Below are 25,198 nucleotides of genomic sequence, written 5' to 3' on the forward strand. Positions count from 1 at the left end.
CCCTTCTGACAGCTCCACCCCATCCTTGACCAGACAAGGACAAATGGTTTTGTCACGCGTTGTCACTCCGGGTCTAGCAGGTAGACCTCCTGAGCTTTGCATGTGATTTGCAAAAGCTGGACTTGAAGCAAGCCCCTGCTCCTCCCCTCAGGCACCCTGCCTACCCAACCCTGTTAGACAGCCAGCCTTCCTTCAGCCAAGCACCCCAGGGCCTCTGCTTACCTCCCCACCCCCCCTCCACCCCCATCGACCCAAGAAGTCCCCTGAGCAAGCTAGAGCAGCAGCTAAGAGGCTTCCAAACAGCTGCCGGAGCTAGGGATTTCTGGGTAGGGTGAGTCCTTCATAAAAAGAACATCCTCCAGCCGGGGCCTCGGGACAGCATGAAGGGGTGAGTACCAACCTGCAAGTGGCTTTGGGAGTGAGAAACAGGGGTGCATTAGCCCCGCCTAGTAGCAGCCATTCAGTGTCTTGGGGAGTGGAGTAACTGAGTATTTGGAGAGTAAATGAATGAATGAGGTTTTTCAGTTCCTCAGCTTTTGTGGCACTGTGGGTTCAACAACAAAAGCTCCAGCCCCACCATGCAAGAGGCCATGAGATCCCCGAGAGGACTGCAGGCGAGAGCTAACTACAAAGCTGTTCCAGAAATGAGGGAAGGGGGAAAAACCATTTAACTGCCAATGAGTGCCAGAGCTTTGAGCTAAGTCCCACTAGGCCAGAGCGCTCAGCCCAAGTCCCCTCAGCTGCTGCTGTTCTCGTTGAAATAGGCTCCTGAGGATGAGAAAGGCTAGGGGTTGGGTACCTGAGAGGGCTCAGAGGGCAAAGGTGCTTGCTGCCAAGTCTTATTGCTTGAAGTCTGTCCCTGGAACCCACAAGGTAGAAGAAGAGAACCAACTCTCAAAAGTTATTCACTCAAATACCTCCCACCCCCCCGCCAAAAAAAAATGTAATAATTTTTTGAAGCCTCAGCGTTGGCCTAGGAGTACGGCTCAGAAGTGGATCACATGACGAGCATGCAAAAGAGCCTGGGTTCCATCCCCTGTACTGCAGGAACTTCAACTGAAAGGTCACATAGCTAGGCAGGGGAAAGTCAGCCCCCTCTAACTAGGAAGCTGCTAAAACAGCTTCAAGACATCACCCCGGTCCTTCCTCCCTATCAGAGATCTGATGACCAACCGAGTTAATCTCTCTTTGGTTTCCTTTTCTGCAAAACAGGGCTAGTAATAACACTGTATCAGGAGATTCAGTGTAAAAACAGAACTAACTGCTGGGCTGGGGGGTGGCTCCATCAGCAGAGAACTTGCCTAGCATGCACGAAACCCTGGGTTTGATCCCCAGACAACACAAACTGGGTATAGCGACCCATTCCTGTAATCCAGACCCTTGGGTGGTAGGGTAGGAGGATCAGAAGTTCAAGGTCATCCCCAGTAATAAAGAGGGAGTTCAAGGCCAGTTTGGGATCTGTAAGATTCTATCTCAAAAGTAAATTAAGTACATAAACAAATGCCATCATCAGTGCTAAGATGCCTGGCAGACAGTGGCGTGGACTAAATAAAAAAAGAGGTCCCTAGGTCTCCAGGGGACAGGAGCTGGAGGCAACTTGTAGCCCCCATGCCCATCTGCAGAACCCTCCACTTGTGAATGCCGGCAGATCACCAAATCTAATGCTTAGATATGCAGGTGGGGAAACTGAGGCCCAGAGTAGAAAGACTAATTGAAAGTCAAAAGAACATGGATCTCCTAGGTCATTTGATACTCAAGACGAACTTCAGTCTCAAGAGGGAGGTGAACAGTGTGACAACTCTGCATTCAGGCATGGGCCCTTCCTCCCACTGGCAGTATTGGGAAGTAGGAGCTGGGGTATTCTGAGGCACAGTGGGGGAAGGTCACCTGGAGGGCAGAAGCCCCCACCTTAGCCCTCTGAGTCCTGGCTCCTTTGGCATCTGTGAACATCAGCCAAGCCAACCCAGGCATTGACAAGAGGACAGAAGCCACTGTGGCCACTTGCTTTCTCCTGGTTTCTGTCCTTTCCTACATACTTGGGGCCTGGAGCACTAGCCTGGTCTTTGTGACCATCTTGCCGTCCATCTCTGTTCCACTGTTTCTTTCCTTTCGTCCATCTTTTTTAACTTAGTGGAACCCCGCAGCTGGGAGGCCTGAGTGACCCTGGAGCCCATGTTCTTCCTTCTTGGTCCCCCACCTTTCAAGAGTTCTAGCTACTGTGTCCTATCTCCATTCTCATTAGGCTGTGTGTGAGGAGATGAAGAGGTCAAGGCCGTGGAACAAAGCTGGAGAGGCAGCCACAACCTAGGCAGGTGCCACCTCTAGGAAGTCAGCCCAGGCCCTCTGCTCTGCACTCTGCTTAGAGTCCAGCCCCTGTGCACTCTGCAAGGGGCACCTGCCCTGCAGGAAGTAGGAGACTTTGCTGGAAATCAGTCTTTAATCTTGGCTTCCTGTTTTCTGCCCTGGGGGACGCCCAGGGTGACTGAGTTTCAAGCTACTTCACAGCAGCTTCTCTAAACTATCATCTCTTAGCGTAAAAGCTGGGGGAGGGGACCATGGGAACACACTCCAGTAAAAGTGCTATCAGCTCTGGACCCGCCAACCCCCTCCCAACCAGCTCTGCAGCAGCTGGGCCATCTGGTCCCTTCCCCCAAAAGCTGCCAGAAGTCTTTGGCTCCATCACCCTTCCCTTCCTCTGCCTTTCTTTTTTTTTTTCCTCCACTCTCCTGGAGCTAGCCTCATCACCAGAGAACAAGTGGTCCAGTCTGGGCACACAAATCTTAAATGCCGACTTGATATAACTGTATATTACAGGCACTCAGATTCAGTTTAACCAAAGTTGTGCACCTGAGTGTTTCCTGGCAGCCCCCAACCCCTGAGTTCACCATCTCCCAGGAGCTGGGCTACACCGGAGTCATGAGGCTCCATGAGACTCTTCATAAACTCTCCTCGTGGACAGCTGACCCTAGACACTCCAGTCTACTCCCCTCCACCTGTCAGCTCTGCCAGGACCTATGGCCCTCTTCACCATGTGGACCCTGCACACTCTTGGCTGAGCTTTGTGGGTTTGTTATGGTTTTTGTTTTGTTTTGAGGTAGTGTCTCATGGAGCCCAAACTGGCCATGAACTTCCTCTGAGGTCATGCATGACCTTGAATTTCTTATCCTCCCACCTGGATATCCCATTTTGGGGATTCCAGATATGGGTCACCACGTCCACTTCATGCTGTCTGGGGATGGAATTCATGCTCGGCAAGCACTCAGCCAACTGAGCTACATCCTGAACCTTAATTAATTAATGATGCACATCCCCCTTTACTGGCCTTTTTAAACACACACACACACATGCACTCACGTGGTGTAGGGGTTCACCCTTACCACAGTGTGCCTGTGGAGGGCAGCGGAGTCTGTTCTCTCCTGTCATGGAATCCAGGAATCAAAGTCCCGTGTTTTGGGAGCAAGGGATCTTTTCCTGCTGAGCATCTCACTGCACCGCTGCTCCTCTTTCCAGTTTCATCCTCCTCTTCACCGCTTTTGTTCTGTCCATTGGGTGAGCATGGCCTCCAAACACTGTGGCTGATCAAACTAGGTGTTTTCTTTCTTCTTTTTCTGTTTTGGACAAGAACCATGGTGTTCTCCCCCCCCCCCCCCCCCATATCCAGCATGAAGACCACGGCTAGCAGCTGTTCCGTGACTGTTGAGAGGGAGCGAGAGCATGAACGATGAACTGGATGGTAGCTCTTTCTTGCAGTATCCAATTCAGGCTTTAATTCCCAAAGCCTGGAATTCAGGAAGGTTAATTTTTTTCCCCTCTTCACTTTACTGAGAAGAGGTGGAGCCAGGATTCAAATACAGGTTTATTTGATTCCAAAGTTCACATTCTGGGTCCCAGCTCACTTAGAGAGACAGTTGAGAAGGTTTATGGGTAAAGGAAGATATATTGGTGGTAAGATTTAGGTATTAATTCAGGGTTTTCCCCCAAGTTCCCACAGCCTCCCCACCACCTAGCCTCCCTTTTACCAACTAATTCAGACAGAGAAGATATCAATCTCTCAATCCCTCCCTTCCAGAAGGCTTTGCAAGCTGCTAAAGCTCTTCCCTTCGGGCTGAGCAGCACCCCCACCCCTGAATTGGGGCCATATTATCATTCCATCTTAACCTCAAAGGAAAGAAAGCAAAGCCATGAATGCACACACACACACACACACAAAGATACACTGTACGTGTGTGCATACACAAACACACACAGGCACGCACGTGAATACATACACACACACACAAACACACATAAGCACGTGCGTGCATACACACACACACACCCATGCACGCATGCATGCACCATCCCCTCCAGGCCTGTTATCTTGCTGAATCTGCACCATCTCTCATGAAAGAGGTATGCTCTCAGCCTGATCCTACAGAAGAGGAAACAGCTCAGAGATCTTAGGTAACTAGTTCAAAGCCACACAGCCACACAGCTCTTAAATTGAGATCTAACCGAGATTTGATCCCCAAATCCCTGGGTTGGGCTTTTTTCCCACTATGTCACATCTAGCTCTGAGATCTGCTAGATGCCTCCTCTGTGTGTATCCCTAGAGAATTGGTTCCTTGCAAGCAAACTGGTACTGGGCATGCTGGGTCAGAGGGCTAATCTGTAGTCTCCGGGAGGGGAGGTGGGGGTTGAACATACCCAGCTCCTGCTCCTTTCACCTGAAGTTGTGTGCAGTCTGCAACTCTGTCTTTTACAGGACTCTTTACTGTCCTCTTTTGTTGTTGTTTGTTTGTTTTTTTCTTGAGACAGGGTTTCTCTACGTAGCCCTGGATGCTGGGATTAAAGGCATTCGGACCACCACCCTGGCTGCCCCTTAGTTTTTACTTTGTGTAACTTTCCAACTCTGTGCCACTGGCGTCACTTCTTTCCCCCTGAAGAATCGACCCACCCCCCCAAATGGCCGCTTCCTTCAGTACTGGGCCTCAGACAATGCCAACACCTAGAACCTCCAGTGGAGCTTCTGGTTTCTATCTTGTCGCCCTACGTCTGTCCTGTGCCCCTCTCATGCCTGAGCACTGCTTGCTCTTGTAGCTAAGAGCAAATTGCTCAGGGAGGATCCTGAATTCTCATTAACAATGGTGTATAATAACAGTCCGGGTTTAATTGAGGACTCACCACGTGCCGCTGCACACCAAGCACTTTAAAGCTATTAACTCATTTCCTCTCCACAAAACCTTACAAAGTTGGTGGTATTATTTTTGCTCATCTTTTCAAACAACAATGCAACAGGGCAGACAGAGATTAGGTAACTTATCCAATGTGGCACAGCCACTGACAACTTCTTTACTGATTCCAAGCCAAAAATGAAGTTCAAGAAAGTCCTATGAGAGGCTCTTTGGGTCTTTTGCCCTGTAGCTTGCAGGAACCCATCTCCCACCGCTCTCCCCTACCCCCGGTGTAACCCGCAGCCTGCCGGAACTATTTATAGTCCCCAGAAGCCACCGGGAGCTCTCACTGCTCTCTGTCTTTGTGCATGCTGCTCCCCCAGCTCTATGAAGTCAACCCGTGCACCCTTCTTTCCTGTTTCCTGTGGACCTTGTACACTACATTTTCGTTTTATCAGTGTGTTCTTTGTGAGAATCTTTTTGCCCCAATCCCGACTGAGAATTTGACAGAAACAGAGGTCTTTAGAAGTGGACTCCAGAGCAGGGGCCCTGGTAATTTCAGCCCCTAGGATATGTTTGTGAAGGGATAAATACATGCATGCTTCTGCCACGGAGGAGTCTAGCCCTAGCCTCCACCCTAGCAGGGGAGATTCGCCTAGAGAAGGTTGGGAGGTTGGCTCTAGTGAGCTGGTGGCTCTCTGGAAGGACCTTCGGAAGCCTTCGCCAAGGCCAGCTAGTGGGGGCAGGGCGTGAGCGCGGACACACCCCCCTGCATTCCCTCCAAGATCCAGCAGAGGGCGCCGACCCACGCCCCGCTACGCGCCGGGCAGGCCCCCTCGCGCAGGCGCGCCGCAGCGGGCGGAGGATCCGGGCCGCGCTTCCTCTCGCCAGGCCTGCGAGCTTCCTCCCATCGGAGCCCGGGCGAGCTGAGGTTGGCCGCCGCCGCCGAGCCTGCCGCCTTCCTTGCGCTCCCGCGCCACCCTGTACCCGGCCCCGGAAGGTCCCACCGGGGTGGGGTCCGAGCAGATCCAACCCGGGCCGCGCCGCCGTCGGGGCCGTCCCCGGGCCAGCCGTCCCTCCCGCCCCGCCAGCGTCTGGCCGCCCAGCCTCCGGGGTGTGGGGCGCGGGCAGCCCCCGCGGGCCGCGATCGAACGCCCGGGGCGGCCCCCGGCGGCCGGCGCGACGTCCCCAAATCGAACCTCGGTGGCCACGTTCGGAAGCGGAACTCTGCCGGGGCCGCGCCGGCTACATTGTTTCCTCCCCCCGGACTCCCTCCCGCCCCCTTCCCCCGCCTTTCTTCCCTCCCCGACCCGGGCTGCGCGGCCGTCCCCTAGCCTGTCTGGCCGTCCTTCCTCCCCCTATTTTCGCTCCATACACCTCTTTGTACCGCACCCCCTGGGGACCCCTGCGCCCCTCCCCTCCCCCTTGGCCTCATGGACTGTCCTGCAGGCCGCTGATGCCGCCCGCGGTGAGGTGGCCTGGACCGCAGTGCCCCGAGAGAGGTGAGTGCTGGGCAGCCCCCGAGGAGGTGGTTGTCCGAGTGTCCCCTAGAAGGGAGGAGGTCGCTTGTCCCGCCTCTATGGCCACCACTGTCGCGTCCACACCCATCGCCCCCCCACCTCCTAACCGGGTTCGAATTCTCCCGGGAATCACTGTCAGAACATTACTGGGAGGGAGCCACGAGGGAGGTACTGCCCTGTACCACAAGAGACTTAGGTTAGCCGAGTCCTACCCCTCAACCCCGTGTGGAACAGAGTGGGAAGTGGCTGGACCCCGAGGAAGAGAATCGGTATGGGTTGGGAAAATGGGCTGGACTATAGGGAGTTTGGCCCTTCCTGTTCAGGGCTGCCCTGAACATACTGACTTGCTTGGTTCTGAGATCTTGCTGGCTCCAAGCGGCCCAGGGCCATGCCACCTCCCATGAGCCCTGCTAGAAGTCTGGGTCCTTGAGCTGAGTCTGTCACCCTTGGCCTGACAGAGGACCAGGCTTAAAGCAAGGGACCTCTGACCCTTGGGTGGAGAAACTGGGCAGAGCTTCCAGTCTGAGTGGAGGTGACACTGGACATTAGTACTATGCCCCCACCTTTAGCACCCCGGTCAGCCCATTTCCCAGCTCCTCAGGACCCGGCCTGTTGTTTGGAAGGGGTGTGTCGAGTCGCTGGAGCTTTGGAGCTTAAGTAGGCGCATTTTTTTTCTTTTTGTACACTAGGGAACCGAGGCCCAAGGGGCAGGTCATATTCTAGGCCTCTGATGGAGGAAGACTAGCTATCTTCATCCCTATTCTGCAGGGATGGATTGCTGTGGGTGGAGGACAACCAGGCTCGTTCTGGACTTACCAGGGACACAAGCGGTCCCTAGCCTGACCGAGGAGGGACCTTGTGGGGTGAGCACGTGTTCCCCTGCAGAGGTCTAGAGAAGAGGGAAAGGGCTTCCGGCCCTAATGCTACCTCCTTGTGAGCTAAGACATCATGGGTATTGCTTGTGAGACTTCTCCCTGGTGCCTGGGACTGGGTCCTTTCTACTGGTGTGGGGACATGGTGGAGTGGAGTGTACAGAGTGTGGTCCTGACCCTGCCTTCCCCACATTTCCCAGCTGGCTCAGTCAGAGTGGGGTCAGCATGGGCAAAGTGGGAGACAGCCTTGGCATGAAAGTATGGAGGAGTGCGGACACTATGGGACTTGTTTCTTCTGCCTCCCCGTCCCCTGGGCGTCGTGGTGTCTTGGTATGGCCACAACAGGATCAGGCCAGAGGCAGCAAGAGTTAGGTTGATGGTGCAGCAGGATCTTCCAGATCCCTTCAGGATGCTGAACTATGCCTAGGCCCCCTTGGAACAACAGGCAGTTTTGTCCTGCTCAGGCTCTTGCCCTTGTTTAAGGTTTTTCCTGGTGCCCTAAGATGCACTGGGGGGCGGGGGAAGGTGAAATACTCCCCGCCTGTGAGGCTATACTCACATAGTCTCATGCCCAACCCGAACTTCCTGTCCAGCCTCAGGGGTTGTGGCTGGGCCTGACATGGCTGGATGCTTCTTACTTAGCTGTAAGGGTGTGGCCAGGGTCCAGAGGCCTTTTAGAGAGCAGCTTAGCTTAGGCTAGCACATGTTCACAGCTGCTAGTTTCATTCGATGAACTAATGCCCCCCATCAGAAGCAGCCACTCTATGTGTTGGGATGGGAACAAGGAAAGGCCAGGAAAGCAGATGCTGTCCCCACAGAGGCCACTCCACCCGGAGTGTCCCACAGCAGGTGTTGGTGAAGGGGCAGATTCCAGCTTCCTCCATGCCAGTACAAGTGAGTGGGCATGGAAGCCATAGTATGACCCAACCTCCCCGGTAATCCTCCTGGATCCCCTCCAAGTTGGTGGGACCACCCACATCCATTTCTGGGGTTCATCTTTTGAAGGATTCTAAAGTTTTGACACATAGCCCTCAAAGAACAGAGATGTTAAGTCTGGGAAAGAGGGTAGAGATCCTCTCATGCCTGAGAGTGTCCCAGATGGGAATAGCTTCTCCGTAGCTAAAATGTCCTAAGTACCTGGACCAGAGCTGAAGTGATAGGACCTAGGAAAGCCAGTCTGAACTCACTTAAAAACTAGACCTGCATTAATTTTAATATTTCACAAGTACTGAGGGCCATCCGTGGTAGCATACACCTGTAATCCCAGTACTGGGGAGGCTGAGGCAGGAAGAACCCAAGGTCAAGGCCAGCTTAGGTTCCTGACTGTGAAAGAAAGAAAACAAGCCCCGGAAATTTTAGAAGGCAATGTAAGATTACATAGCGTGTTAGCCCCGTGTTCCTGATTTTCTTCCTTTGTTGCTGTCCCATTCAAGCATCTGCCACAACTCTTTCCCCATTTACTACTGTGTCCCTGGGCATTTCCCGAGCTACCTGTCATGGTAACTGCCTCTAAAAAGCTTCAGGGTATTTTCAGGAGCTCTGCTACAGCATCCCGAACCCTCTCCCCGAGTGTACCGTGCTTCCATCTGTCACTGTTGTGGGCTGTTACTACACACCCTGCAAGCAGCTCGTAGAGCGCAGACAGCTTAGCAGCCAAGCATGTGGATTCCAAGCCCAGCCATCCCGTTGCCCCCTGAGCAGAACTAACAGGTACAGAGAGAGACCCTTCTACCTCAGAGGACACTGAACTAACTAACCTACCAAGAAACTAGAAAATGCCTGGGACAGTGGTTAGTGTGGCTGCCTTAGCGTGGAAGAAAGATCCCTGAGCCATGGGCCCCAGAATGGCTGTCCCCTCAACTATCAGCAGTAAAGTGTCCCACCCCTCTGAAAGCCTCTGTGCCTGTGTTATTGGCTGTTGTGTCTATGCTGTGTCCCCCTCCCCCTCCAATCACCACGTGATAGACTGCCTTAGGGCAGGGGCTGGCCTTGGAACCACAGACTGCCAGTTGCTGTCCAAGGCCTGACCCCACCCATTCCCCTTCATAGACTCGGAGTTGAGAGTAGCCGCCTACCACTACTGCTTCCCAGCACACAGTAGTGGTGCTTAAGTAGCCTTGAACTTGAGATCCCTCTGCTACAGTCCTCAGAGCACTGAGATTACAGGTGTGCACACGCCGAACCCAGCCTTCCAGATTCTGCATGACTGTTCTAGGCTGCATGTTCCAGTGGAAAATGAGGGTTCCCAGTTTTCTTCGGTGGCCAGGGAAGGGGAAGGTTAGAGTCTTGTACCTGAGAGTTAGAAACTAGGCTCAAGTGCTAGTGTCCTCCTTTCCAAGTGTTCCCCAGGTCGAAACTGAAGGTGTATCTCTGACATGCCTTGCTATTCTTTATTGTGACTGGAGTAACTGGAATTGCCCTCCAGACCACACTGTGGGCAGTGGGAAGAAATCAGTCTCTGCTTGGCACACCTCGGGCCCAAGAAACTGTAGCTAGCCCTAAGTGACTATAGTGTGGCCCTTTAAATACAGAAGTTCTCAGGCTTGTAGCTTAGGACCCTGGCTGCCAGACTTCCCCTCTCTCTCTCTCTTTCTCTCTCTCTCTCTCTCTCTCTCTCTCTCTCTGTGTGTGTGTGTGTGTGTGTGTGTGTGTGTGTGTGTGTGTGTGTGTGTGTGTGATACTGGTGGCATGAAAATGGGCATTACTACTGCCCTCCTGTCCATAACTTCAGTAGGATGAGGTCACAGGGTTGGAACCTGGCTGGGGTGAGCCCTTGGTGGGTGTTTCTCCCACCCTTGGTTAGGGACAGGATGGGTGGAGGAGCAGGCTGCTCCCTAAACCCAGCAGGGAGCACTGCTTCCCTCCTCCCTTCTGGGTCCCTTCATCCAAGGGCTGGAAATAGAATCCGCTAAGTAATGATTAAAGTCAAATTCGGGCCTAAAAATAAAGAGCTGAAGAAGGAAGAGCCTGTGTGCTCCCTACATGGCTGAGGGAAGATGTGAGAGGGAAAGACCGCCGTTGGGTGGTTGAGCCCTAATCCCCAGAGTCAGGAGTGCTCCAGGAATTGGGGGATGCTCTCTTATTGGGCGCGATGCAGCCTGCCGCACCCACTGGTTGTAAACTGAACGGATGGTGTGCAGGATGAGAGAAGAGAATCCCATTTTGCCCCTGAGGAAACTGAGGCTCACTGAGTGAAGTGACTTGCCCTGGACTAGCAGGGAGCTCCCCTGAGTGTAGGCCCCAGGACTGGAGGGCCCCACACAGCCCCGCCCACCCTGTTTTTGCTTGCTTTCTCTTCCTGGTTCTGTGAGAAGGGCAGCTTCTTCTAGCACACTAGTGCACACCCTCCAACCGCAGCTTCCCTCCGCCTCTCTTCCGTGGCCTGCTGTGAGCAGAAGAGAGTTGCTGGGCGCTCCCCTGGCTGCCCTGGGCTCTGCACGGTTGGAAGACTTGTGGGCGGGTGGAACCTGGGTGTCATCCGACCCGTACATCCTGGCTGCTGCTTTTCAACCCAGCCCAGCCTGGCACCTGGTTCTCACCCAGCCTCAGGCGTTGCAGCCTTTAATGTGCACACTACAGGGAAAAAGGGAGGTGAGCTCCATTACTGGCCAGAGAAGAGACTGGGCTCAGGGAAGCCTGGCAGGATAAGCCTGTGGTTCTCTGACCTGCAAGGCTGCTGGGATCTGCATGGGCTGGAGCAGCTTGGAGGCCTTCCTGGAAGGAGAATACGGCTTGTGAAAGCATTTGAGGAGGAGACAGAGCCAGCAGTCCTTGTTCAGTGGTTCTGCTGTCTACTCTGGGTTGCTGTGAGACTGTATGATGTCCTATCTGTCTGTGCAAAGGCGGGGTGTGCAGACAGCCAGGAGTGAGTGCAGGTGTGCACTGGAGCAAGAGGGAAGTGATGTCAGTAGTTGTCCCTAGCATTCCTGTTCTGTCCTTTTCAGGATGTCATACGATCTGCCAAGGAAAAGTTGGGAGGAGGGCTGCTAAGCCAGGTTCCAATGTAACTAAGTTTAAGTCCCTATTCCAGCACTTGGAAGCTGGTGGCCGCCTAGGTGGTGACCATTGGCAGGCTTGTTTCTTCTCCTGTCTAGCAGGGATCTACCAGGGCTTGTGACAGGTAGAAGGGAGAGGAGGATTAAATAGCTGAGGCAAAGCCTTGAACCCAGTTGGCGCAGCAGGCTATCAGCCACATGCTTTTGTTTTCCTTCAGTCTGCTGGGTTGGGGGTTGATAGCCCCTTCGCCTAGGTCTGTCCCTGGTGCTGTCTCAGTAGCTTAGCCTCTGGGCTGGGTGTTCTGCCCATGCTTGCTCTGGTGGCCCCTTGGTTGCTTTTGTTTGCTTTTCTGAGGCAGGGTCTCACTTTGTAGACCGAGCTGGCTTCAGATTTACCTGTCTCTGCCAAAAGCACTGGAGATGAGAAATCTGCCACCCAGATTTGTAGATCTTTATCTTAGTCGCCTGGCCTCAGTCTCCCCTCCTGTAACTTGGCTAGGAGAAGTTGGTGGTATGGAACAAAGCCGCTGCATGACTTTAAAGGGTTGTTGGAGGTTAGCGAAGAGGCTGTATGTAAATACAGGCAAAAGAAGATGCAAAGACCTAGAGTCTGTTCTAAGGGGTGGGGGGCAGAGGCCTCGGGTAGGACCCTGGGGAGACCTGGAGGCCCAGAGGCCCAGTGCCTGTAAGTAATTAGGCTTCTGAGTGGTAATTAGAAACCTTTCTGGGCCAGCAGTGGCAGCCTCTAGCCACAGTGTACCCTGGGGAGGAGGCTCCCCGTTAACCTCCCCTTAACTCACCCCTACTGCTCCTAAACTGCCAGACAGGATTTCCGGTCTCGTTGAGCCCCAGTGCGTGCTATAATTTGCTTCTTTAACATTTTTCAACCATTAAACTCTGCCCTCCTCTTAGGTCAGAGGTGCTGGAGGCTGAGGGAGCCTGTGGGTGGGGGCAGGGCAGCAGGCCCCAGAGCCCAAGCCAGGCAGCTTTCCCACCCCTCTTGCCCAGAGCTCTGCGCCCCAAAGGTGTGTGCTCTCAGACCTCCGGGGCTTCTGTGCAGTGGGGGTGCTGAGGGCCTGGCGAAACTGCTGGGATAGTGGGAGCCCTCCAGCCCCTCTGCCTAGTGTGTAACTGGGTAACAGTGCTGTCTGCCAGAGAGCCCTCTGCAGAGCCAGGGGTGGGGCTGACTGTGGCTGCCAAACCAGCTCAGCTGCTGGCTGGCTGCCCTTCTCAGGTGCTCAGCCCACTGCAGGGGGCGTGCCCAAGACGGCAACTCCACCTTTGCCCCGGCTGCCCTGTGACCTATGGGAAACTTCCTTTGGCAGCCTTGCTTGACTCTCAGCAACCTGGCCTGCTCTAGGTACTCCTTTCCCGGCCCTTCCTGCTAACTGCTAGGCAGCTCTGGCTGTCTTCAGTCTTTTTAAGGCACTGGGGGTAGAACCCAAGGGGTTGGGGGTGGGCACATGGCTGTGCACATGCTTGACCACTAAGTTATACCCACAACCCTCTGTTTTTTGAAGCATGGGCACACCTGGCCGATTTAGGAAGTGTATTTTGGAGTGTATTTTGTTGGAATCCTCAGTACCTCAGCATAGGCTCGGCACAGAGGAGAATTCTTATACCTCTAAGCTCCTCAGCCTTCCCTCCTCCTGCTCATCTTGACCACCAGACCTGACATGAAGTACAAAAGAAGGCCCCTGAGACTCCAGCAGAGTGAGAAGGCAGAGGACCTTCCTGTGTTGCCACCACTGCCCCCCCCTCCCGTGTATCTGTGTGTGTCTGCAGACAGTTCAGCTGGGTCCTGTAGCAGGACTAGAGTCTCTGTGGCCCGTAACGCCAGTCCCCCCAGGTCTCTGGTACACTTCCCTTTTCAGTGGGTATTTTTAGCTGCGTGTAAACAGTTTCTGAAGGCTCCCACGCCCCATTAAGCAGTGGAGTTTTGGTGAGGGGGTAGGGCTGGAATCTTTTGACCTACCCTAACCCTCTGCACGTGCCTGGTTCTGGGGGTCTGCAGCTGCTTTAGGGCAAGGAAAGGGCAGCCTGGGAGTGTCTGGGCTCCTACTTTCCCCCACTTCTTACCCGCTCCCGGACAGCCTGGGCTCCCAAGAAAGGCCTGCCTGAGGCTGCAGCCACTGACCTCAGCGCTTGGGCACAATGCCCAGCCTGTTCCTGGGACCCCAGCACAAGGGCTTCTGGGAGCAGGGTTTAGGGCAGGAAGTCAGAGAAGCGTTGGCCCTACCACAATCCCAAGCCCCTGTCCTCCAGCCTTGTGGGGGTGGGAGACAGCTGCTGACCCTTTGGGGTTAAATATAGTCCTATTGGTTGCAGAACCTAGCGTGCCGTAGTTTCCCTTTCTTTCGTTCATTCATTGAGTACTCATTACTTAGCAGCAGCTCTCAGCCCAGCCCATGCTGGGGATGCAGACATGAGTCAGAGCCCAGCTCCTCTCTTCTACTGACACAAAGCTCCCCTTCTACCCTCAACTATAGGCCGCTGCTAGTGAGGTCCTTCGCTGGAGCACTGTGACATGAGAGACCCTGGAGGCAGGACCAGCTTGCACAGCTGGAGGACCAAAGAAGGCCTCCTGGTGGAAGTGGCTTTCAAAAATGGTGTATTTTCTATTTTATTTTTAGGGGCAAAGTAATATAGATGTTTATAGCTTTAAAACAAAACTAGGGACTGTCATTATCGCTCAGTTGGTAGTGTTTGCCTGGCCTTTCTGAAGCCCTGGGTAGACAGGTTCAGAAATTTAAAGCTAGCCTTGGCTACATAGTGAGTTAGAGGAACAAGTTTTCCTTTAATTCAGTTCCATCCCAGAGGCCACCTCTGTTGTCTGTCTCTCTCTCTCTAGATGTATTTATTTTATGTGTGTGAGTGTTTTCCTTGCATGTGTGTGTGTGTATCACGAGCATGACCGGTTCCCATGGAGTTCAGAAGGTGTCAGATCCCCTGGAACTGGAATTATAGACATTTATGAGCTGTTGTGTGGGTGCTGAAAACAGAGCCCAGGTCCTCTGCAAGAGCTGCAGTTGCTCTTAGCTGCTGTGCCGTCTCTCCAGCTTTCTCCATGTCTCTCAGAAACCATCTAGGCATCCCTAAGCTTAGGAGTGTGTATTTGTTTTCCGTAAAACACGCCTTGAGAGCCAGGGAAACGGTTCTGCTGGTGAAGACGACTCCACCAAGCTTGACCGCCCAGGACCCACGTGGTGGAAAGGGGAGAACTAATTTCCACAAGTCGCCCTCTGATTCCCACGTGCACCACATGGATATAAGATAAACACATGCGTGTAATAAAACATTTAAAACAGCACAATTTACACCTGAGTGTGCTGGTGCATGCCTGTAATCCTGTCCTGGAGACTGAGGCAAGAGGACTCGGGGTTTAAAATCTATCTGGACCACATAGCAAGAAAGAACCTGTATCAAAAATTCAAAAACACCTTAGCATGGTGGCACATGCCTTTAATTCCAACACTCAGCAGCCAGAGGCAGGAGGATCTCTGTAAGTTGAAGACCAACCTGGTCTACATAGCAGATTCTAGGATAGACGGGACTACATAGAAGACCCGGTCTCAAAAAAACACAAACAAAAAAATCCAAAATCAAGAATAACAGCCACAAAACAAAAGCCCCACCTACAATTTGTAGTACACTATAGGTCATCTGTGTCTGCATTTGCCTTTTTTTTTTTTTTTGCTTTGTTTCAAAATCACCAAAAAGCGGAAATATATTGGATATTTGAAGGTCCTTTGCTCATGTTTACCCATTCTTTAACATTTTGCCACATTTATATTGCTCCTTTTGCTTTTTGTTTTGGGGTGTGTGTGTGTGTCGTGCGCGTAGACATCAAACGTGCCACAGTCTCTGTGTGTGTCCTCTGGGGATCAAAGAACAACTTTGTGGAGTTGTTTCTCTCCCTTCAGGCATGAAACTCAGGTTGTCAGTCTTAGCTGCAAGTATCCTTACCCTCCCTTGGTTTTTTTATGTCATCGCTGGGAGATTGGGGCCTCGGTTACCACCATCTTTCTGGAGATGGGCGCATGCACGTTTTGCTACTTGTTAGTTGCCAGCATCATGTCTCTTACTCCGGAGAGTTTGGTTCTTTAGTTTGTTTTCGTGTGTGTGTGTGTGTGTGTGTGTGTGTGTGTGTGTGTGTTCATGTGCACATAAGAGTATGTGCATGTGAAAGCCAGAGGTCAGCGTCAGGTCATTCCTCAGGAACTGCTCACCGTGTTCTCACTGCACCCTGGACTCACTCGGTAGGTTAGGTGGGAGAGCTAACAAATTCCTGGCATCACGGGGATTGCAAACTCATGCTGCCAACACTCAGACTGCTGTGGGTGCTTGGAACCAAACACGGGTCTTCACGGCAAGCATTTTGCTCACTGAGCTATTTCTTCGGGTCCTTCTGTCTGTCTGTTTGGTTTGGTTTGGTTTCTCTGTGTGTCCCTGACTCTCCTGGAGCTTGCTCTGTAGACCAGGCTGGCCTCAAACTCAGAGACCTGCCTGCCTCTGCCTCCCGACTGCTGGGATTAGAGATTGTTTTGTTGTTTTAAGACAAGGTCTCACTTTGTAGCCCAGTCTTGCTTCAAATGTATAATCTCTGTCCATTTCTTGTCACCACAAAGAACTCCTGTTGTATTTTGCTCTTTTGTTTGTACAACAGTAGCAGCCCCCTCTGTACCTCAAGGCTGCACAAAAATTCCTGGGATGATGGGAGAGGGCAAGTAAGTGGGCAGAGTGTAGGTGTCTGGGAATAGAAGTGAGAAAAGGGGACAGCAAGGTGCTTAGAAGCTAGAAAATGTGGGACATTCCAGTGACTTCCCAAAGGTCACACAGCAAGTCAGTTATAGGGCCAGAGCCAGGACTCAGTGTCCCTTACTCCCAGGACAGTGGTCCTGAACTACCTTCCTAGAGTGACTTGGCCCTAAGGTCAAGTGACCCACAAAGGACTGTCTTCTGTGCCTACTCCTTCGCTAGTCGGAACGTGGCTTATAGGAAGCAGCCTCTTGAAGCTGCTCTGCCTGGAGAGGCCACAAGGCAAGCTCCAGCCAGGACACTGCAGCTGCTCAGCCTCCTGGCCTGGTGACCTCACCATGACTGACAGGATGGAGGGTGTGTGGGAAGGCATGCAGTGACCCAGGTGCCAAGAGGATGGCAATGCTGGCTGTGATTGCATCCGTAGGCCCTGCTGGCTTCTTACCTAGCTGGTGTGTATGTGAGGAAACCGTCCCAAAAGGCTCTGCTCTGGACTTCAGAGGTGGTGGCTGAGCAGCCTGCCCCTCTAGGCAGCATCCCCTGACTACCACTGCCTTGTCCCATCCTCTTCCTACATCCTTGTCCGTCATGGCTGCTCTTCACCCTGTGTGCCCCAGGCTAGGATAGTCCCAGATAGACAGCATTCCTGGGGACAGAACATGGGATGCGGGAGGCAGGGGCTACCAGGAGGGCAGGGAGTCCTGACCGAGGGGCTCAGGAGTCTGAATGTGAATCTCACTGGAGCTATGACCTCGGGCAATCTGAGCCACACTTGGGGGCCTCATCTATGAAATGGGGTTAGTAATAATAGCCCCTCTGTTTCTCAGCGTCTTTAGGATTGGACGAGCTGTGAAGTGCCGAGGATAAGGCCTGACACTGAGTAAGTGCTCAGAAAACGGGGCCTGTGATTATTTTTATTATTATCATCAAGGCAGCAGGGAGGTGGCGCAGCAGCTGCAGGCCAGGAAGGAGTGTTTGCAAACTGACAGCTGGAAGGGTGACTAACAGTGCCCAGCCTCCGCTCCCTCCTGTGGTGGCAGCAGTGAGTTTTGAATTTGGGGAGAGTGGAGGAGGTGTGGTGAGCTGGTGAGCTAATAAGATCTCCATAGAAGGGCCCCCTATGGTTGGGGGCTCAGCCAACAGCAGTGGGACCCCAGCTCATGCTCAGGCTGTGTGTCTTGGGCAACCTCTTGGGCCTTGGTTTCCACTCCTTTAACAGGGGAAGGAGGGCTCACAGCTCTCCATAGCGTGTGGTCCTCAGGACCCAAGAGCTGGTTCTTGTGCTCATGCTGGCTCAGTCATGGAAATATGGGGTGTGAGGGGGTGGTTCCTATCACACTTCCTGGGCTCAGTCTAGACAACAAGTTTGATAGGCTGGCCTCGCCTCTGGGTGCAAGAAGGGCTGTTTGTTCTGGAGAGGACAGGAAGCAAGCCAGACACCGCCAACTCTGGGGTCGCATTCCATTCCTTCCCTAGCCTCTTTGCAGGGGTTCACTGTGTCCCCTTTCAGGATGAGGGCATACGAGGCCCAAGGGGTTGGTTCATTCTCTCCAGGTTGGCATGTCGATAAAGCCAGATTCAAAGTGCAGGTCTGTCTAGCTTGGGAGTGCTGGTCAGTGCCTGCACCCTTCATCCTTGCTTCTGCTGGATTCTGGGAGCATAGGCTCCCTGAAGAAGTCCCCCAGGCTCAGCACCCTCAACGTCCAATCATAGCTCTTCACAGTGCTGCCTTACAGGCTCATGCTAGGGCCTCTGGAACCTTTCTCATAGAACAGACAGACAAGGGTGCTTGGTGGGCTCAGCAAGTTCGGGGTCATAGGGCCCAGAGGGCCCGTTGGTTCCGCTTTGCTTCACCAGCTTCCACCCAGGCCAGTTCTTTTTATTTTTTTTTTTAAATTTTTATTTGCATTGGTGTTTTGTGTGCATGTGTCTGTGTGAGGGTCTCAGATCCCCTGGGACTGGAGTTAGAGCTTAAGCCATGTGGGCTCTGGGAATCAACCAGATCCTCTGGAAGAGCAGCCAGTGATCTTGACCACTGAGCCATCTCTCCAGCTCCCTAGGCCAGTTCTCCAGGCTATGCCTACCTTCTGCTCTGACACCTTGGCCAGGATTGGCTAATAGATTAAGCTTTTCTATGTTACTTTTTCTGGCCCATCCTCATAAAAGAAGGTCTTAATCATGTAGCTCAGGCTAGCTATCTCTATGCCTCACCCTCTACCATCTGCCTTTCTAACAAATTCCTTTTTATATCAATTTTTATTTGCTTGATTGCTTATGAATTTGAAACACACACACACTTTGTGCTAGGGTTTAAACCCAGGGTCTTGAGCATTCTAAGCAACCACTGACCACTAAGATCAGTCTCTACTCCCACCCTCTACCTTTTGAAGTCTGCAGTCTTCAGGGCTCAGTTCCCATGCTTCCTGCATTGGGTGTACGCAGGCGTGCATGCATGTGTGCCAACACTTACACTGAACGTCCTCGTCTAGTAGTGAGGACATAGCCATAAATGCAACTACTAGACCTCACCTCTCCCATCCCAAGTGAGTCTGTCATGTAGCCGTGTGACCACAAAAGGGCCACTGGGTGTTTACTCACCAGAATGGGAACAGTAGCCCCACTCTCTCTGCATCCTTCTGGGGTTCTCTGAGGTCTGGGGCCACATTTGGACCAATAGTAGTGGTGACCTGTGTGTGCAGACGTGCTTGCTGCTCTTGAGGAGTGACCTAAGGAGTTGCCGTTACAAAAGTGCATAGACATCCATAGCCCACAAGCTGCTGTGGAGCAAGCCTTCTCCTGCAGAGGAGCTCAGACAGTCCCCATAGCCAACACCTTGAAGTCCCCTCATACTTGTCCAGTTCTTTTCTCTGCAGACATTCATCCTAACAGGCCTGAGTTGGTTTGGCCAGATTTTGAACTTGATACAAAGGGAATCACAAACCTTGTGCTTCCCTGTACTTGATTCTTTGGCTGAGAATCCAAGGCTGATGGGTGGCTGAGGTGGGTCATGCCACTGCCATACAGAATTCCCTTCTGTGGCCTCTCCCTGTTTCATCTACCTTGTTTTCAGCACCTGGGCAGTTCCCGGTATGAGATTTACTACGAAGCACATCCACCACAGGAGAGCATCTGCCCCTCTCCTGGTGGACATGGGCTATTTTCTCTTGGGTGTGCACGTCGAAGTAGGCACAGACATTTACCTGTGCAGAGGCTTCTGGGGCAAGTTCTGTAGCCTGTGAGTTTGTACAGAGCACAAGTGATTTTCTTGGACCACTAGAAACCTGCCCAGTTTCAGTTTCCCTGACAACCCTCTAGGCCTCATTGGTCCTATTGGTCATTCTGTGGGACCTAGAAGGCCCCAGAGACATAGAATTGATGGCCACTTCTCTGGGACTCTTGAGTCTGTGTGCGTCTGCCCAAGGCTAGATAGAACAGCCCTGGATCCATATCTCAGTTCTCGGAAGCTTTGGCACCGCCGCTTGTACTGCTTTGAAGGGGTTGATGATTACTGAGTGGGTAGGGGTCATCTCTTCTCAGCCTTCCTCAGCTTGGCTTTTCTCCCGCAGCTCTAATGGTACCAAGTAACAGATTGGCCTTCCTGTAGCACGGGGACGCCAGATCTAAGAAGATGTCGGCAATACAGGTACCATGGGGTTGTGGTGGGCATAGATAAGGCAATCCCACGTTCCACCATCTCCAGTCTGGAAAAGAGGAGGTGCTTAGACCAGTCTATTCCCCATGCCCAACCCTTCATCCTAGATGAAACCTTGAAGTAACTTTAATTCCAGTGTGCTCTGTTGGGCACAGGGCCCCAAACTGGGTTACAGAGGAATTTGAGCTGGAAGGAACTCGGTACCTCCCCAGGTTCATGGAAGTCAGCTAAGATGCTCTGGTCCCAAGGGCACTGGGGCAGGTGGGCAGAGAGGTGCGCCCCAGGCTGCACCCACACACCTATCCCTTACCCTGTAGGCCTCCTGGCCATCCGGTACAGAATGTATTGCCAAGTACAACTTCCATGGCACTGCTGAGCAAGACCTTCCCTTCTGCAAAGGAGACGTGCTCACCATCGTGGCCGTCACCAAGGTACTTGGGGACCCTAGATGCCTATTCCATTCTTTCACCGTCAGGGATTCCTTCTGGGTTTGGCTCCCCTTCAGAGGGAGGCAGACCTGAGAGTCTGTCTGGTCTCTCTCTCCAGGACCCAAACTGGTACAAAGCCAAAAACAAAGTGGGCCGTGAGGGCATCATCCCAGCCAACTATGTCCAGAAGCGTGAGGGCGTGAAGGCGGGCACCAAACTCAGCCTTATGCCGTGAGTACCAGGAGGAGGGCTGGAATCTCCTGGTTTGGGGAGAAGAGAGGAAAAGAGCCCCTGAGTAAGAGTCATTGTAGGAATGGAACCAGAGGTTGCACCTAACAGAGAGGAAATGGGGACCCAGCAGAAGAAAAAGAGGGCAGGGGGAAAATGATGTCCTCAAATGCCTGACTGGGAGTTGTAGGAAGTTGCACATGGGAGGCTGGTGGGAGGCACCTGGGTCAGTGCCATTGTGACCCCCAGCCTTGCCATTCTCCAGCTGGTTCCATGGCAAAATCACACGGGAGCAGGCCGAGCGGCTTCTCTACCCACCAGAGACAGGCTTGTTCCTGGTGCGGGAAAGCACCAACTACCCCGGGGACTACACACTGTGTGTGAGCTGTGAAGGCAAGGTGGAACACTACCGCATCATGTACCATGCGAGCAAGCTGAGCATTGATGAGGAGGTGTACTTCGAAAACCTCATGCAGCTGGTGGAGGTGAGCACGGAGTGTGTGTACTTGGGGAAACTCCCCTTCCTCCCCACACTCAGACATACCTGAGTCCATCTAAGGACATTTAGCACAAACCTGGCCCGACTCACCTGGCAGAGTAACCTGGACACGTTGACAGCTTCTGGGAGTCTTGGCTCCTCACACCTCAGTGGAGCACCTGCTGTGGCCAGGGCCATAGTGTTTGCTGCCCATAGTGCCCCAACAAGGGCACTTATAGGTATGGACACAAAGTTCCGGCTCAGTGAAGGTCTCATCTATACGTTGCAGGGGCCACTAGGCTTTGAGCCCATCTGATTCAGAGCTCACTTCCTCTGCCACTTGGAACCTCATGGCTGAAGGTGTACCTTGGCCATCAGGGTCCTTGAGGGCTCTGTACACCCACAGGTTCTTGCAGCTTCCAGTGCCAGCTCTGCCAGCTCTGCCCAGGCCATACTTGGCATTGGAAAACTGTAGATTCCCTCCAAGCTCCCTCATCCTGTCTCTAGCTTACATCGGCCCTGAGTACACCTGGCTCAAGGCTGGAGTAGGGAGCAGGCCAAGCTTTGCTGTTTACCTCAAGATGCTGGTGAGGCCCAAAGCAGTAGTGGCAACGGGGAGTCTAGTGGCCCAGGGTGGGTGGGGTGACAGGCATTCCCACCCTTCTTGAAATGAGGAACCCTCTCCACACAAAGCAGCTCGGGGTTCTGTGAGCTGGCCTCTGCTGCCCTCTGGTGGTCAGGCCTGAGCCATGCATGAGTCAATGAAAAGTGAGGCCCAGTGGGTCTCTGGTTCTGAGGGCCTGCCCTCCCTCTGCAGCACTACACCACAGATGCCGATGGACTCTGCACGCGACTCATCAAACCAAAGGTCATGGAGGGCACAGTGGCGGCCCAAGATGAATTCTACCGCAGTGAGTGCCCACTACACCTCCCACACGCCCACTCCCCGCCCCCCACACGCCCACTCCCACTTCTGTCCTACCCTGGAGGCTTGGAGACCTCAGACACCCACATCTGAAAGAATCTGCCTTGCATCTGTCATCTCAAATGACCTCAACTAGTGTTCACCTCACTGACTGCTGCCTTTCCGCCCCGCCCACAGGTGGCTGGGCACTGAACATGAAGGAACTGAAGCTGCTACAGACGATCGGGAAGGGGGAGTTTGGGGGTGAGTTAAGGGAACCGGGTGGGGGGGACGTTGAGAAGCTTCAGGAGTCCAGGAAACAGCGCCCCTTCCTTCTCCCCCCAGATGTGATGCTGGGTGATTATCGGGGCAACAGAGTTGCAGTTAAGTGCATCAAGAACGATGCCACTGCCCAGGCCTTCCTGGCTGAAGCCTCTGTCATGACGTGAGTAGAGACAGGCATAGGGCGGGCAGGCTGCCTGGGGCCTGGGTGGAGGGGAGGAGGCTGGCCGAACTCAGACCACCCTGTCCTGCCTTGTCCAGGCAACTTCGGCACAGCAACCTGGTCCAGCTACTGGGTGTGATTGTGGAGGAAAAGGGCGGGCTCTACATTGTCACAGAGTACATGGCCAAGGTAGGTGCTCCTCAGCCTCTCACTGTCCCCCCCCCCAGCCCCTCTACCTTGGCCCCACAGAGCTTTGAAGTTGCCAGTCTTGACCAGTCACTTATTGACTGACTTTAACAAGTCATGCCACCTCTCCAAGCCAAGGTGTCCCCCACCCTCACTTCTCTTTCTGTCCTGCCCCCAGGGGAGCTTGGTTGACTATCTTCGATCACGTGGTCGTTCGGTGCTAGGCGGAGACTGTCTCCTCAAATTCTCACTGTGAGTGATGCAGCCTGGGGTGGGGCTAAGAATCCTGAGACCCCTGCCATGCTGTGGGAGCCCCAGTCTGAGGGACCTGTGGCTGTCCTGTCCTCAGAGACGTCTGTGAGGCTATGGAGTACCTGGAGGGCAACAATTTTGTGCACCGGGACTTGGCTGCCCGGAACGTGCTGGTGTCTGAGGACAACGTGGCCAAAGTCAGTGACTTTGGCCTCACCAAGGAAGCTTCCAGCACTCAGGATACAGGCAAACTGCCAGTTAAGTGGACAGCTCCTGAAGCCTTGAGAGAGAAGGTGAGCGAGGGTCCTGGTTCACCCCCTCTCCCGAGCTTCCTAGAGTCAATGCTGATTGTCTTATCACATGGCAGAAATTTTCCACCAAGTCCGATGTGTGGAGTTTCGGAATCCTTCTCTGGGAAATCTATTCCTTTGGGCGAGTGCCTTACCCAAGAATTGTGAGTATGGGTCTGGAAGCCATTGCATTGCAGAAGCTGTTGGCGGGGTGGCAATAGTAGCATCCTATGGGAACCACCTCCCTGGCTGGAGCCTAGTACCTCAGCTCTGTCCTGAGGAACTTCCAGGCCGCTCCCTGACCTGGACCTGAGGCAGGAGGAATTCTGGGTAGGGGTCCTTTCTGTGGTAAGGCATTGAACTCACATGCCACCTGCTCACAGCCCCTGAAGGACGTCGTCCCTCGGGTGGAAAAGGGCTATAAGATGGACGCCCCGGATGGCTGCCCGCCTGCAGTCTACGACGTTATGAAGAACTGCTGGCACCTGGATGCTGCCACACGGCCCACCTTCCTGCAGCTTCGAGAGCAGCTGGAGCACATCAGAACCCATGAGCTGCATCTGTGACCTCTGCCTCCGCCTAGGCTGTGGGCCTGCAGGGACAGGGCCTAGAAGATCACAGATCTGGTGCCTGCTGCTCACTGGGCCTGAACTTGAACTGAGCCCCAGCGGGCTGGTAGGCCTCTTGCCTCTGACCTGCCTGTCCCTTCTGGCCCCCCAGGGACCCCACCTAGGCCTGGCATCTTCTCTCATGGACCCACCTATAGGGCTTGGGGCGCCCACTGAAGGGGCTTGAGAAGGGAGGAGGACAGGAGCGGGAGGCAGTGCCCACAGTGGTCAGCCCTCTCTTGGCCTTCCATCACTCGCCTTCTTAGAGTTTTATTCCTTGCCTTTTTTTGAGATTTTTTTCCGTGTGTTTATTTTTTATTATTTTTCAACATAAGGAGAAAGAAAGTACCCAGCAAATGGGCATTTTACAAGAAGTACGAATCTTATTTTTCCTGTCCTGCCCCTGGGGGTGGGGGAGGAATCAGCCTCTCTCTAGGGACCGATCACCCCAGCCTGTTCCCCATCCCGTGTTCCATGTCCAGTGTTGCCTCGGTCGCCTATGTTTGCGCTTGACCATGTTGCACTGTTTGCATGTGCCCGAGGCAGGCGTCTGTCAGGGGCTTGGATTTCATGTGCTGTGGCCGCTCACCCACCGCCTTGTGAGATGGAATCGTAATAAACCACTCCCATGAGGACACCGCCACCCAGCCTCGGCGCTTTCTCTGCCGAGCCTGCCTGTCTGCCCAGTCGTCTTCCCATGCCATCTTGTCCATTCCCCTGTCTCTGTGAGTGGGGCTGAGAGGGAAGCATGGCCAGAAGATGTAGCGCCTCTTTGTGTCAGCTGCACGAGCCAGTGTCCTGTGTCTGCCCATGGGGGAGTGCTCACCGCCTGTCCGTTCCTACCAGCTGCCACCTTAGCCCAGCACCAGGGCTGCCTTGGGCCCTGGGACCAGCCCGTGGGATGCTGCCTGGGTATTCTGGCTGCCTCTCCTGTCACGTTGTCATGGTCTGAAGCGCAAAGAATTTGAATGGAAGTCCAGGCCTGCCCCGATGGGCTGTGGCCCTGGGACAAGAGCCCAGATAAACATGCCTCGAAGATACTGACCTCAGGGGTGATGGAAAGGGAGCCACTGGTGATTCTCACATTTCATCTAACATGTGACAGCCTTCTTTTTCTCACCCCTACTGTGTGCCAAGCCCTGACCTTCCTGGGCATTGCATGGATTGAGGCATTTTCCTTCTACCCCAACTGGGATAGACAAATGGGAAATGAGGGTGGGCCCTGGGCTTTTCTCCCCTCGGGTTGTCCAAGGGTGGTAGAACGCAGGTAGGTAGGAGAGACTTGATTCATTTGAGATAAATAGGGAGGTTCCCTTTGTCTCTTGGTCCTGGCCCTCCCCTAGTTACAGGACCCGAGCCCCAGGAGTTTTGGCTTGAAGCGTGTCTTATGTCTACCTCCCAGACCCACTGTTTTCCTGTCCCTCCCAAA

The 25,198-nt window shown here is 53.5% G+C and overlaps 1 protein-coding gene across 4 annotated transcripts; it reads left to right on the forward strand.

Annotated features, from left to right (window-relative positions):
* The first annotated feature begins 222 nt into the window (after window positions 1–222).
* Csk (C-terminal Src kinase) lies at window positions 223–24,412 on the forward strand. 4 transcript variants are annotated; one of them, XM_075965768.1, is made up of 14 exons: window positions 6,069–6,655; window positions 17,126–17,178; window positions 19,865–19,941; window positions 20,268–20,381; window positions 20,497–20,609; window positions 20,872–21,091; window positions 21,902–21,995; window positions 22,187–22,252; window positions 22,334–22,433; window positions 22,532–22,622; window positions 22,798–22,871; window positions 22,969–23,164; window positions 23,239–23,325; window positions 23,545–24,412. In XM_075965768.1, the coding sequence occupies exons 3-14, from the start codon at window positions 19,927–19,929 to the stop codon at window positions 23,725–23,727; spliced, it is 1,353 nt and encodes a 450-aa protein (XP_075821883.1). In that variant the 5' UTR covers window positions 6,069–6,655; window positions 17,126–17,178; window positions 19,865–19,926; the 3' UTR covers window positions 23,728–24,412. The 4 variants fall into 4 exon arrangements, with proteins under 4 accessions (XP_075821884.1, XP_075821883.1, XP_075821882.1 ...); XM_075965769.1 differs by lacking the exons at window positions 6,069–6,655; window positions 17,126–17,178 and adding an exon at window positions 223–388; XM_075965767.1 differs by lacking the exon at window positions 17,126–17,178.
* The last annotated feature ends 786 nt before the right edge of the window (window positions 24,413–25,198 follow it).

This window comes from Microtus pennsylvanicus, chromosome 3 (genome assembly GCF_037038515.1).
Source record: "Microtus pennsylvanicus isolate mMicPen1 chromosome 3, mMicPen1.hap1, whole genome shotgun sequence".
Classification (NCBI taxonomy): Eukaryota; Metazoa; Chordata; class Mammalia; order Rodentia; family Cricetidae; genus Microtus; species Microtus pennsylvanicus.